This window comes from Echinops telfairi, unplaced genomic scaffold, assembly GCF_000313985.2.
Source record: "Echinops telfairi isolate 266 unplaced genomic scaffold, ASM31398v2 ScPeMD7_23;HRSCAF=83, whole genome shotgun sequence".
NCBI classification, from domain to species: Eukaryota; Metazoa; Chordata; class Mammalia; order Afrosoricida; family Tenrecidae; genus Echinops; species Echinops telfairi.
Window position 1 is genome coordinate 39,895,717 of NW_022103920.1, and position 12,547 is coordinate 39,908,263.

At 50.9% G+C, this 12,547-nt stretch overlaps 1 protein-coding gene across 1 annotated transcript in view; it reads right to left on the minus strand.

Annotated features, from left to right (window-relative positions):
• Nucleotides 1–12,547, minus strand: part of CDHR3 (cadherin related family member 3) — a 63,322-nt gene that overhangs the window by 30,141 nt on the left and 20,634 nt on the right. The window contains exons 4-7 of the mRNA XM_004702782.2: nt 8,779–8,873; nt 7,933–8,037; nt 3,760–3,908; nt 969–1,158 (exon numbers count right to left, since the gene is read on the minus strand). Coding sequence (XP_004702839.1) covers nt 969–1,158; nt 3,760–3,908; nt 7,933–8,037; nt 8,779–8,873 — 539 coding nt within the window. The remainder of the gene's footprint in view (nt 1–968; nt 1,159–3,759; nt 3,909–7,932; nt 8,038–8,778; nt 8,874–12,547) is intronic.

Consider the following 12,547-nt stretch of genomic DNA (forward strand, 5'->3'; position numbering starts at 1 on the left):
TTGAGCATGATGATGGCAACAAATGTCCAAATGTGCTTGACAGTGGATGGATGGATGGATGGATTGTGATAAGAGCCTGTAGGACACCCCGAAAAAATGAAGGAAAAAAAGGAGAAGAAGAAAAAAGAAAAGATTAGGGGGTGTGAGTGGCACTATGGTTAAAGTGCTTGATTGCTAAATGAAAGGTCAGAGGTTTGAATCCACCGGCAGCATCAAGGGAGAAAGCTGTGAGTGTCTGCTTCTGTAAAGACTTACAGCCCTGACAAGCCACAGGGGCAGTTCTACTCTCTCCTCTTGGGTGGCTGTGAGTTGGAATTGACTCATAAACAAGGAGTTTGGATGAACGGGTGAGTGAACTGTGAGACAAGTTTAGGTCAAAATATACAAAATAATTCACATTGCACTTATATCTGTGTTTCCCCTTTCTGTTGACTTTCTTTATATCCACCTGAATTGTGTCAGGTGAATTCGATGCTTTGTTTGGTTTTGAGTAAATACTTGTTTTAATTTATTCATAACACTAGTGGTGTGCTTTTCTTGAGAGTTCTGAACTACTAATCCAAAACCTCAAACCTCTACTATAACTGTTCACTAACAGACTGTCTGGCCAGTGGTGGCAATAAATAAAGAGAAGTCAGAGTTCACTGGGGGTCTAAAAAGTCCCTGTGGTACTTTTCACCAACAGAGATGCGCATGTTCTAGAAGGAAGCAAGATAAAAACGAATTTTTTATCTTGAGCAAGAAATTGAAGAAAAGAGGTACCAGAGAAGAGGAACTGAGCGAGAAGAAGAAAGGAGAATTACAAAGGGAAAGTCTACATGCAAACAGAGCCATTCAAATCTGCTGAATTCTGTGAACCATCTCCCCACAATTCTTTCAGTTCCTGATGAGAATACACCAGAGAAACCATAGGGTCAAGGGCCACCAGAGAGGCAAAATGCACAAAGTAAGTCTCAAAATGAGAATACCTGAAGGTGAACTTGGTGCACAGAGCAGGGTTGTCATTGACGTCTTCTACAATGAAGGTTATCTGCATGCGATTCTCCTGCCCACCTTGGGGCCTATCTTTCACCAGAACTTCCAGAGCAATGGTAGGATTTTGCCTTAATTCACGTGCATCTCGGTCTAGCCTGTTGGCCACTTGGATTGTACCAGTCACTAAGAAGGCAACGGTGAAAACATGATCCTTTGGAGAGAAATGAAGAATACGGGTATCTAGAGACTTGGAGAAAACTAGAAAACATTCTACTCTGGGGACTGGCTTGCAAAGAGAACATCCTCTATAAAAAATAGAGCTTACTCAAAAGCGCATGTAAGATCCTGAATTAGACATTATTGGATATGAGAAAGACCTCCACCAGAATTATGTACCATGTGCAGTGTTGGTGGCGTAGTGGTGAGCAGCTGCTTCCAGAATTACTTACCTTAAGCCTTCATCTCGGACCTCCTCCCTGGAGGGGGCCTTGCCCAGGGTTGACCGGACTGGTGGACACCTGGCTCTAGCTTGACCCATTTATTCTCTTACTGTACACTTTGCAACGGAGTCTTGTGAGCTGGGGACTCAGTAGCTGAGTTTGGTTAATAGTGAGGATTCAGATCCAAGGCCACCAGGCTAGCTCCTGAGGTTCCTGGAGGCCTTTGCCCTGACAGTTAGACCCTTTCTTATGAGATACCCCATTGAATTTCCCAACATTGTCAATGTTTTCCCTTAGGTTGAGTTGCCTTATTCCTATTCCTTTCAACCAGAATCTTAATAAACATGCTCCAAAAAAATGTGCTTCCTAAAAAATTCGATTTTCTGATTGTAGGGTAAACAGTCTTCTTAACCAGGGTTGTCTGACCCTACGCTGTCATCTATCTGAGGTCCACCAGGATGTTTTCAGCTAATGCCCTTGCCTTTCATGCTCTGCAAACAAGCATCCTTGGCGCTAAAACCCATGTGGCAAATAACGCCTTTCTGGGATTGCCAATGATGCCATCCACCACCACCAGTTAATGTAGTGTCAGTTCCCACATGGGGTGTTTTCATGAATGTTAGAATAGAACTAAGGTCCATAGGGGTTTCAGTGGCTGGGTTTTTAGAAGTAGGTCTTTCTTCCCGTATGCAACTTGGCCTTGGACCTCCGATCTTTCGCTAACAGTCAAGTCATTTGTGCTACTCGGGAATTCCCATCCAGCATTGTTGTGCGGGCCCATTGGGTTGATTTTGAGACTAATAGTGGTCCCATGGGACTGAGTAGAACAGCCTCCTAAGGTGTATTAGGTTGTAATCTAATAATTAGATCGCCAGGTCTTTCTCTTGGGGAGCCAATGGATGGGTTCAAACCTGCAACCTTTGGGTTAGTAGTGGAGTTTGTACTACCATGGCTCCTTTCTCCACAATGCCAGCAAATGGGGCCCCAGGAAGAAGAGTTCTCTGCTGTGCAGCAGTGTGAAGCAAGGCAATGTTCTTGGTGGTCCTATGGCCAGGGTTTATGTAGGGGCTGTAGTAGTTAGGGATTGTCAACTAGACACTCCTGGTCAATCAAGTCACAGCCTGATGATGCCTCCTTGATGTCATTAGCCTTTTGGTATAAGAATGAGAGAATCTGGGAACTGGTCTCTCTCTGCCACATTGCCTTCCTGCCTGCTGCAACTCTGCCTGCCTTGAGGGATAGCCCCACGTAGGCCATCAATCCTGAGAGCTGTCACCAACCTGCCATGTTTTCACTGTCTTTGGATCCACAGGACTCTGTATCTACCAGTCTGTGAGCCTCCTGCTTTCCATTTCACCAAGAATAGAAAGCTTCATTTTTCTTCTGCTGGTGAGTTTGAACTGTCGACCCTGCAGTTAGCAGTCCAGAGTATAACCACTATGTCATGTGGCTCCCAGAGAATGTAAAACAACATAGGTGGCTTCCGACATGTTTCTCCTGCACAGTGCTGGCATATAGAGCCTCTCTGTAAGAGGCTTCAAAGTCTCTTCAGGGCAGCTGCCCTATCTGTGTTCCATGCCTGCTTGCCTCAAACGGGAAGGCTGATTGAATCAGCCAGCAACACTGGGTCTTACTCCATTTCCCCACGTCCCGTGCTAGCTGCTTTGAATGCAGCCACTGCTCTGCTAAGGAGCCCTGGTGGCACAGCAGCTGAGCATTCAGCCACGAAAAAAATGCTGGTGGATGGGATCCACCCAGCAGCTAGCTTTGAGGGGAAAAGACCAGGTCATCTGCTCCCTGTAAAGATGAAAAACTCCAGCACAGTGGGATCCAAAGGCTATAAATCTTTACAGCAGCAGAAAGCCTCATCTTCCTCCCTCAAAGAGGCCGATGGTTTCAAACTGCTGACTTTGTGGTTAGCAGTCCAATGTGTAACCTGCTACAGCATCAGAGGGGGTTAGAATCCAAACCCAACTCCATGGTGTCGACTCGGACTCAAAGCAACCCTGCAGGGCAGAGTAGAGCTGCCCCGGTGGGTTTCTGAGGCTGTAACTCTTCCCAGGAGGAGAGGGCCTCGTCTTCCTCCCTCAGGGGGCCTGGTGGTTTTGAACTACTGACTCTGTAATGAGCAGCCCTACTCGTCGGCCACTGCCAGTGGGAAACCCTATGGGCGGGGCCGCTCTATCCTGTCCCAGGGGAAACAGACCCAGCAGCTCCTAACCACAACAGCTCGACCGTGGTCGCTATGACGGGCCCAGAGCGAAATCCCTGCACCAGAAGGCAAATCACAGGTCCGTCAAGTGATCTCAGTGACTGCACTCAAATAGGCACGTGTGTGACTTACGCTGGTTGATCATGAAATAGTTGCTGACAGTCGTGAGGCTGTAGAGGAGGCGGCTGGCCACGCCTTCGTCATCGGGATCCTCGGCAGTGACATTGGCCACAATGGTCCCTGCAGGCTGCTCCTCCGGAATCGTGTATGTGCGTCTTGGGCTGCCACACAAATACAGCAAACACAGCTCATTCTCAGGGGCACCGCGGGGTGGAGTCTGGGAGGTGGGTATTTTGGTCTGGGCTAAATATAGCGCCGAGCGGTTTCAGCAGTTGCATCAACAGGCTCGGAGGGAGAGCGTGGCTGCCGAAAGCAGAAGAGATGGCCTTTCATCTTTCCAACGATCACCTCCCTCTGGACAGGTGTCAGGAGCACACACTGTGGTGGCCAGGGCTTGCATCTGCCCGGTGCCATGGAAGCCTGGCCTGGCTTCCGATCAGCCTTGGCTGAAGAGCTTTCACCACAAGGTTGGCAGGTGAATCCAACCCTCGCCTGCTCCTTGTCCCTGTGCAAAATCCCCCTAAAGTCTTAAAATAACTCTCTCCAGGTGCCTTGTCCCCTCCTGTATCCCCCAGCCCACACCCGGTGGTAGCCACAGAGGACCGGATAGACAGGAACCCGTCTTATCTTCTACTGCCTCAGATCCAGGTCTTTCATTTCTTCCTGTCCTCTATGAGGAGGCCAGAGGAGACAGCAGTGGGGCACAGAATGGTACCGCTTCCTGACTCCCTTTAATCACGAGGTTGGCTCTCTGAAGATAGTAAGCAGTAGCCCCGGCCGAAGACAAGGTCGTGACCATTGTCCTCCCAGGGTGACTCCTTACAGGACCGACCGTCCCCATCACACCAACCTACTCATCTTCTTCAGAGCCCCGCACTGCCTTTGGTAAAGCAGACAATAATAAGACAGGTAATTGGGCAAATTGAGTGATTTGGAATGCACCAAGGGGCGCTTATTGTTTAAAATAACTCTGCAGGAAATCCATTTGCGGAAGGAAAATAATTTCAGTGGGGGAACAGTTGCCTCTAATTGACCAGCTCCGGAGCTCTATTGGCTCAGCAGTGAGGGGCTTGGCTTAACTGAAAGGTTGGCAGTTAGAGCTCACCCGTGGCCCCTCAGGAGAAGAGCCCTGGAGATCTGTGCGTGTAGAGATGACAGCCTCTGGGCCAGTTGGACCCCACCCTCGCGAGTCACGGAGTCGCCATGCTGCCCACAAACGCTTGCCTGAGCTGCGCAGCATGGGGTCCCGGGAGCGGCAGAGCCAGCGTTAGCCTGTAGGGGGTGCTGCAGCCCAGATGGAGTCCAGCCCTGGGTTTTAACAAGGTCTCCAGGGCCACTTGTTGGAGACCGGTGATGATAAGGAAGTGCCAGAGGGCACAACCACGGGCTCCCACCCTCCCGGGGGAGACCCCAGAGGGAAGTTCCCACCCTCCTCGCTTCCTTCCCCCTAGCACAGTGGTTCTCAGCTGGAGGCAATCAGATTCCCCTGGGGGCCATTTGGCTCGGTAGGGAGACACTTTCAGCCCTCACAACTGAATTGGGAGGTGCTAACGACATCTAGTAGGTAGATGCTAGGGGTGTTGTGACAGCCCCCGCCTCCCCAATTCTGACAGGGGATGTTTGCTGTTGCCCATGTACACAGCAGAATACAGACCAATTCAAGGCATGGGACAGCACCCCACCCCACCCAAGATGCACCCAGTGCGAAACATCAAAGAGCCAGTACTGAGCTGGGCTCAACCGTGTGGCTGGGAGTTGGGTACACATTCAGAGAGGAAATTCAAGGCAGGCACCAACTTTTCTTTCTTGCCCTAAAAGTACCATAGTAGTAGAGTCCTAGAAGCCACCCCAGTGAGTCCACAAAACCTATTCTCAGGGCACCGACCAGAGCGTTGGCATGTGCTGACAGTGGTCACCACTTGGGGATAAAATGGTTACCAGGTCACACAGGTGATGAGTCTGTCTGGGGGAGGGGTCTACCAAGTTCAATTCGAAGCCAACGAGACAACCAGGGGATTCTAGCCGGATTTCTGGGTGCCCCCATGCCCAGCCTGAGTCAGGCCCTCTTTCTGCCAAGGTCAACTGTTATATTTTGGAAGATGCAGACTCCCCCACCAGGTGCGTTACCCATTCTGCCCCTTGGGAGAACTGTGATTTTTTTTCCCTCCATGACCCCATGACCCTGATCTCCCACCCCACAGTCTGGAGGGGGCACAGGCACTGAGGGAACCCTCTGCTCCAGTCCACAGCCATCACCACGTGCGTGCTATTGTCTGAGCCCACGTCCAGGCTGGGCATCACAACTATTTATACCCCACCTGGATGGGGCACCTAGAGGAACCCGTCAACACAAATGCTCCCCGTGCCACCCTGCTGAGTGCAGCCTCGCTGTGGGCGGTGATGAGAGGCATTCGCCGTGAGTTTTAGCTGCTGTGGCTCCCAACAGGGCTGCTGATAGCAATGGGGCTGGCGGTGGACCGTGTTAGCACGAGTGTCACAACCGTAGTATGTTTCCCCAGCAGGCTGGCAGTGGGTTGGCCTAATCCCTCCCCATCTCAGAACGCCGCTCCAAGCAGTCCACCTTGTTCATTGCTGGCTGTGCAAGTGGTGAGAGCGCTCCGCCGCTAACTGCGAGGTTGGGGGTTCAGCTCCACCCAGAAGTGCCTTGGAAGTAGGGATTCTGGGGTGAAAACACCGTGGGGAGCACTGTTCTGCTCTGACATACACGGGGTCACCATGAGCCAAAGTCAACTCCACGACGGGGGTTTGTCTCACCCTCCCTCTGGCCAGATGGCTTTCTGGAGGTGGAAGACCCTGTGCTGGATGTGTGCCTAGCCGTGAGTGCGGTAAAGCTGCAGGCAAGTGCGTGGGCCTTCTTGATTGGTCCTGGTGCCTGTCCCCATGCAGGGACCAGGACAAGCTGAGACTCTGTGAACAAGAAACAGTCCAGGCTGTTGGGAGGGTCACTGGCTTGCTCAGAATCCACCTGCCTTGCCTCAATCCACAACTGCAGCAGGCTTGAGTCTCCCTCTGTGCCTAGGGTGGTGCCCATCACACTAGATGCGCCGTCCTTCGTGCTGGACATAGGAGCTGCCATGGACAGCCGTACTGCCTTTCTCGGCTCCACCGCGGCTGGAGGAAACACCAGAGCACCCAGCCTGAGCAGGGCCCTCCACCCGGAGCCACCATGCAAACAGCTCTCCACAGGCCACGCTGGCACTCCAGGAGTGGGCCTTAGGGGGTCTTGAGGATGGTGGTGTTAGGTAGCAAGATAGGGGGTTCCTCTCCATGCCTAGGGGCCCCTACAGGAGGCTGGAAGCCGATAAAGGCTAAGGGGCATTTGCCAATTTATGTCCTTGAGCCAGGTGAACTTAATTCAACCAATCGGGCCAACCAGAACCTTCGACCACTCCTCCCAGTGGAAGGCCCCAAAAGGCTGGAACCTAGACACCACTGTCCTCTTTTCCAGATGCTTCTAGGCCTTCTGGTTGGCTGTGCTGCAGTCTCTCTCTCTCTCTCTCTCTCTCTCTGGCCTCAGGCCACCACGTGTGGGCATGCAGTGCCATGCGGTGCCTGTGTCCAGTTACTGTAACGCCTGGAACTTCTTCTGTCCTTTATAAAAACTCACTAGGATCCCAAACTAGGCTTTGGCAGGAATTCTTTGTCGTGCGAAGCCAAGGACCGAGGTATTTCCCACCCGAGAAAGCTAAGAGTGTGTGTGCTAGGACTGCTGTGACGCTCGCTGAGCACCTCCAGTTCAAAGCAGCTGACTCACGGTGACCCAGTGTGCCTTGGACAAGAACTGCCCTCCGTAGAGCCTCCTGGCTGTGACCTTGCCCAAGCAGATAGATCACCAAGCTGTTTACCCAAGGTGCCTCTGGGTGCTGACCTTCTCATTCACAGCTAGGTGCATGAGCAGTTTGTACCACCCAGGGAGTCATTATGAAGGGGCCTCCTGGCTTACATTTACTCTCCGCATGTGCACACCGCCCAGCCAGCCCAGGGCCGGTGTGGCCCGCCCATCCCCCCAGTGCACGTGAATGTGGGGAAAGGAGGTGTCCAGAGGTTTGGGGAAAGCACTCTAGTCTCTCGTCTAGGCCAGAGCAAAGGGCACCTCTCCCTGTCCTGCTCAGTCCTGGGGAGCACAGGACGCAGCCCCGGCGCCCTGCCAGCCCCCAGGCCTACCTGGTGAAGCGAGGGCGTTCATCGTTGATGTTCACAATGTTCACCTGGACTGCTGTGGAGACTTTGAGGGCATGGCTGTCTCTCACTTCCACGACGAGATAGTGACTGGGGGGAGAAGCAAGCTACGCTGACTGAGACGGTCGGTCGCAAGCAGTAAGGAAGGGGTTGTCTCCTCCCTGCCCATCCCCCTCCCTATGCTCCCGGCTGACTCACACCTGTCGTGGCCCTCTTTATGCCCCATCTCTCAGGCCCACACTTCCACGTCAGCTACCACCCAACTTACCCTGCATCTCACTAGGGCTCCCCAGGCCAGCCGTGGGATGCCACCAGCTGCCTTCCTGCCCCACAGGATCCTCAGCAAGCAGAGGTCCCACCCACGTGGGGCGTGGAGGTGCCAGTGGATGAACCGCCCTGGTTCTCACAACGGGGCAGAGCTGGGATCCAAACCTGGTTGACACCAAGGTTTCCTTTCATCCCAAACCTTGGCCATGCATTCCTCGTTTCTTTGCTGGTTTCCCCTTTCATGCTGATAGCCACTTGGCACCAGCTTTGGGGGGTTAATTTCCCACATGGGGCTGCCATGGATAGGGGTTGACTCATGGGCAACTTTGTGTTCTCCCCTCTCCTGTCACCCACCCACCCACCCACACACACACCCTTGGATCTGGTTAACCGAACAAGGCAAGAGGTCTTCTCCCTGGGGCTGACGACTCCCTCAACATAACAGGAAGGCAACAGACCTCTCTGCTGTCACCCAGACTGCCCTCTGTCGCACTGGGCCTGCTCCTTCCAGTTCCCGTCTCATTCAGAGACCCACCACACCGTACAAGGTCAGGCAACGGCTACCTGTTGTTTCCTGCTTCAAAGTCAAATTCTCTTGTGGAGAAGAGGGTACCATTAGCAGACATTCTGAAGTTCTTCGAGGGAGGAACCAGAGAATACTAAAAAGCAAGAAAGAAGACAGCTGTCAAAGAGAAAAATGAAAACCTTTGATTTTAAGGTTTTCGTTACCCATGAAACCAAATATCAACCATAACAAACTTCCTGACCCCAGTACTAATCCTGTTGTTATTGTTAGGAGCTGTGGAGTGGGTTCTGACTCACACTGGCTCTGAGTATTGGATTAGAGCTTAAATTCTGAGCACCTCCTTCTCAAAGGCCTATGGATGACAATGAACGCCCCAAATCCATTTGCAAAGTCCCCACGTGGATTAAGCCTTTACCGAATTCCTACAACCATCAACTAAGCTGTGAATGGCCTTGCCTTCTACTCACAGAGTGCACTGAAAAGTGGATTACCTTCACACCTCTCTGACCAGCTCAGCAAGGGTAGTCTACCGTAGGGGCTTGCCTGGGTGTGTCTTGGTTTTGGTATTAGGAGCCAACTAGTCTATTCCAATTCACAGGGCCCCTGTGTACAACAGAAGAAAACCCTGCCCGTCCTGTGCCATCCTCACAATTATTCCTGTGTGAGCGCTTTGTTGCAGCCCCTGTGTCAGTCCATCCGGTCAAGGGTCTTCCTCTTGTTCGTTGCCCTTCCTTTCCAGGAACTGGCTTCTCCTGACAGCATGCCCAAAGTGCATGAGCCCAAGTCTCCCCGTCCTCGAGAATAAAGAGCATTTTGACTGCACTTCTTCCCGGACAAATGTATTTGTTCGTTTGCAGTTCATGGTACTTTTAAAATTCTGCACTAGCACAACAATTCAAGGACATCAATTTTTTCGTTGGTTTCCTTGTTCAATGTCCAACTTTCACGTACATAGGAGGCTGCTGAAAATACTATGGCTTGGGGTCAAGGTGGATGTCAAGGTGGATGTCAGAAGAGACTCTGAAACTTGCTCTCAACCATAGAGTAGCGAAAGCAAAAGGGGAAATGATGAAGTCAAAGAGCTGAACAGAAAATTTCACATAGGGACTTGAGAAGACTCACGGTGACCTTGTTTCTACGGGAACGCGGCAGGAGCCCTGGTGGCACAGTGGGGGGCACGGGAGCTGCTCTACTCTGTCCTGTAGGATCATTGTAAGTAGGAATCTAGTGGATTGCAGGGAGGATTTTGTTTTTTGTTGTTGTTGTTTTGTATTATTATAACCAGTCAACTTCAAGCCATGTGCCTTTTGCTGAGTAGAAATCCTAACGGCCTCCCTGTGTTGCATATAAAATAGCTGCTCGGAATGAGCCTGCAGTTCCGTTTCTTTCATTCTCACTATTTTAACATAACGAAGTCAGCACTAAGTCTGTGTGCCTTTCCCCGGAGACAGGCTTGCTGGGTTCCCGCTGTATGTTCCCGCTCCATCAAACATGCTATTCTTTTAAAAAGTAATTGTAAGCTTATAGGTAACGAAATGTTCGCCATTCCCACATTCTCACAAGTGCAGGCCAGAGACATGAATTATGCTTCTCACGTGGCTCAGCATCCCCCTTATCCATTCCCCAATTTTTCCATCACCCTCAACAGAAGCCTGTGTCCCCTAAGCATTGAGTGCCCCCACCTTCCCCTCCTTCTGTCCCCCAAACATTTGTGATGCATCTGAATGGAGCCTCATGGGTTCAGATTTCATCGCTCTTGTATCCAGAACTTTCTGGATCTGTTTGTCTGAGCCTCTACCTCTGATTGACCAACTCTGAGGAGCTGGTCACCAGCTGCTGCTTCCATGACAGAAAGCAAATCCAAGGCCTCTGGTCTACGCAGGATGTGCTCCCAAGTCCAGTCTCCTGAGCTCTGTGGTCACTGTATTCTCACAAGTGCTCACTGAACGACTTCGGACTTTGAGTTGAAGCCTTGGTTTCAGCCAGCCTCCCGAAGGAAAAACAACACTTCGTGCTGTTGAGTCCATCGCAATGCAGGGGATCCCATGTGTGACAGAAAAGAACTACCCTCCATTAGGATTTATTTGTTTGGGGGTTGTTGGCTTTTTTTTTTTTTTTAAGTTTTTTCTTGTTCTTTTTTGGCTGTAAGCTTTAGAAAAGCAGGTCATCGATCAGTTCATCAACAAGGATCATCGATCCTTTTACCTACAGTGCTGCTAGGGGAGTTTAGATGGCAAGCTTTAGGTTAATAGCCTAACCAACACTATTTCAATGCCCACCATGCATTAGGAACAAGGACTGACAAAGCGGATTAAGATGCACTTCTGCCCTGAGAGGAGCTTACCACATAATGAGCAGCACAACTATACTCACAAAGCATGCATCAAACTGATGCTGTGGCCGGCATGCTGAAAACAAAACCTAGCAGGGCAGAGAGTCCAAATTGGAGCCTGGTTTGGGCCTACCGAAGGTCTATGTTTAAATGTTATCCCAGGTTCAATGTTACTAGTAAAGTCTCTTTGTAGTTCTAATGATTAGCACCCAGTGTAAGCTCTCCTGAGGGCCTCTGCCCATAGTCACCTGCTCCTACAGGCACCCACAGACTTATTTGTCGAGCCTGTAGTTACTCTAGGATGCCCAAGCAGGTTGCTTCCTTGCTCCCAGGATGCAGCCAAAGAGGCAGGAGTGGACCCATGTCAGAAGAGCTGGGTCAGAAGAGCTGATTCCAGTTCTGGTTTCACCCCCACCCCCACCCCCAGGGTCTTAGCCAAGTCCTTTCCTTGCCTCTAATGTAGAGCTGGGACCACCATTGTTCCTCAGTGTTGTTGTGAACTAATGGTTCTCAACCTGTGGGTCGTGACCCCTTTGGGGGTCGAATGGCCCTTTCACAGAGGTTGCCCGATTCCTAACAGTAGCAAAATTACAGTTATGAAGTAGCAAAAAAATAATGTTATGGCTGGGGGTCACCACAACGTGAGGAACTGCATGAAAGGGTTACGACATAAGGAAGGTTGAGAACCACTGTTGTGAACGTTGAATGAGAACTGTCTATAGCCACTGGTTCTAAAGGGCTTCCAGGGGAGAAGGGTCCGTTCTGTTCTTTCCCAGTAGGTAGAGGGACGACCTACCCTTTAGACCTCAGATCTCTGCATCAGATTACCAGAGGCCGCTTGCCAACAGAATCACAGCCTCTGAAACCTGAATCAAAGGACGTGAGGACTGGGTGCTGGGTCTCCCTTTCTGGTTGGCCCCAGGTACCTGAGTGCCAAGAGGAGTAAGATCTTGGCATATAGAGATGGCTGGCCCTACTCACCTTATGCACCATGACAAATGAGATGGGGGAGAGATTCTGTCTGAGAAGGGCACAGATCCCAGGGAACAGAGGAAGAGACTCTGTGACCCATTTGGGATAAAAGTCTCATTTTGGGAGCAGGAGAGTCCAGGGCTACAACTCTGGAGCCAGACCCACTAAACTTGAGTCTTGATTCCACCAATTCCCACTTGTGTGACCTTGTGGAGCAAAGATCCATAGTAATAGTTCGTTCTCCATGAGGTGATCATGTGACGTTCTCAGAACATGGCTTGGCACAGGGCAAGTCCTCAATAAATGTTACTTCCTATTGCCCTGTTAGGGTTATATGTTAGAATCCAGATCTAGGAGAGAAAGGGCTCCATTGCATTCACGTTTATATGCCTGGTGCCTGTCGCATAAACGATGCTGTGTTAGGCAGGGTTCTCAGGAGAAACAAAATCAGGACACTTATGATGATAATGATAGATAGATAGATAGATGATCGATCGATCGAT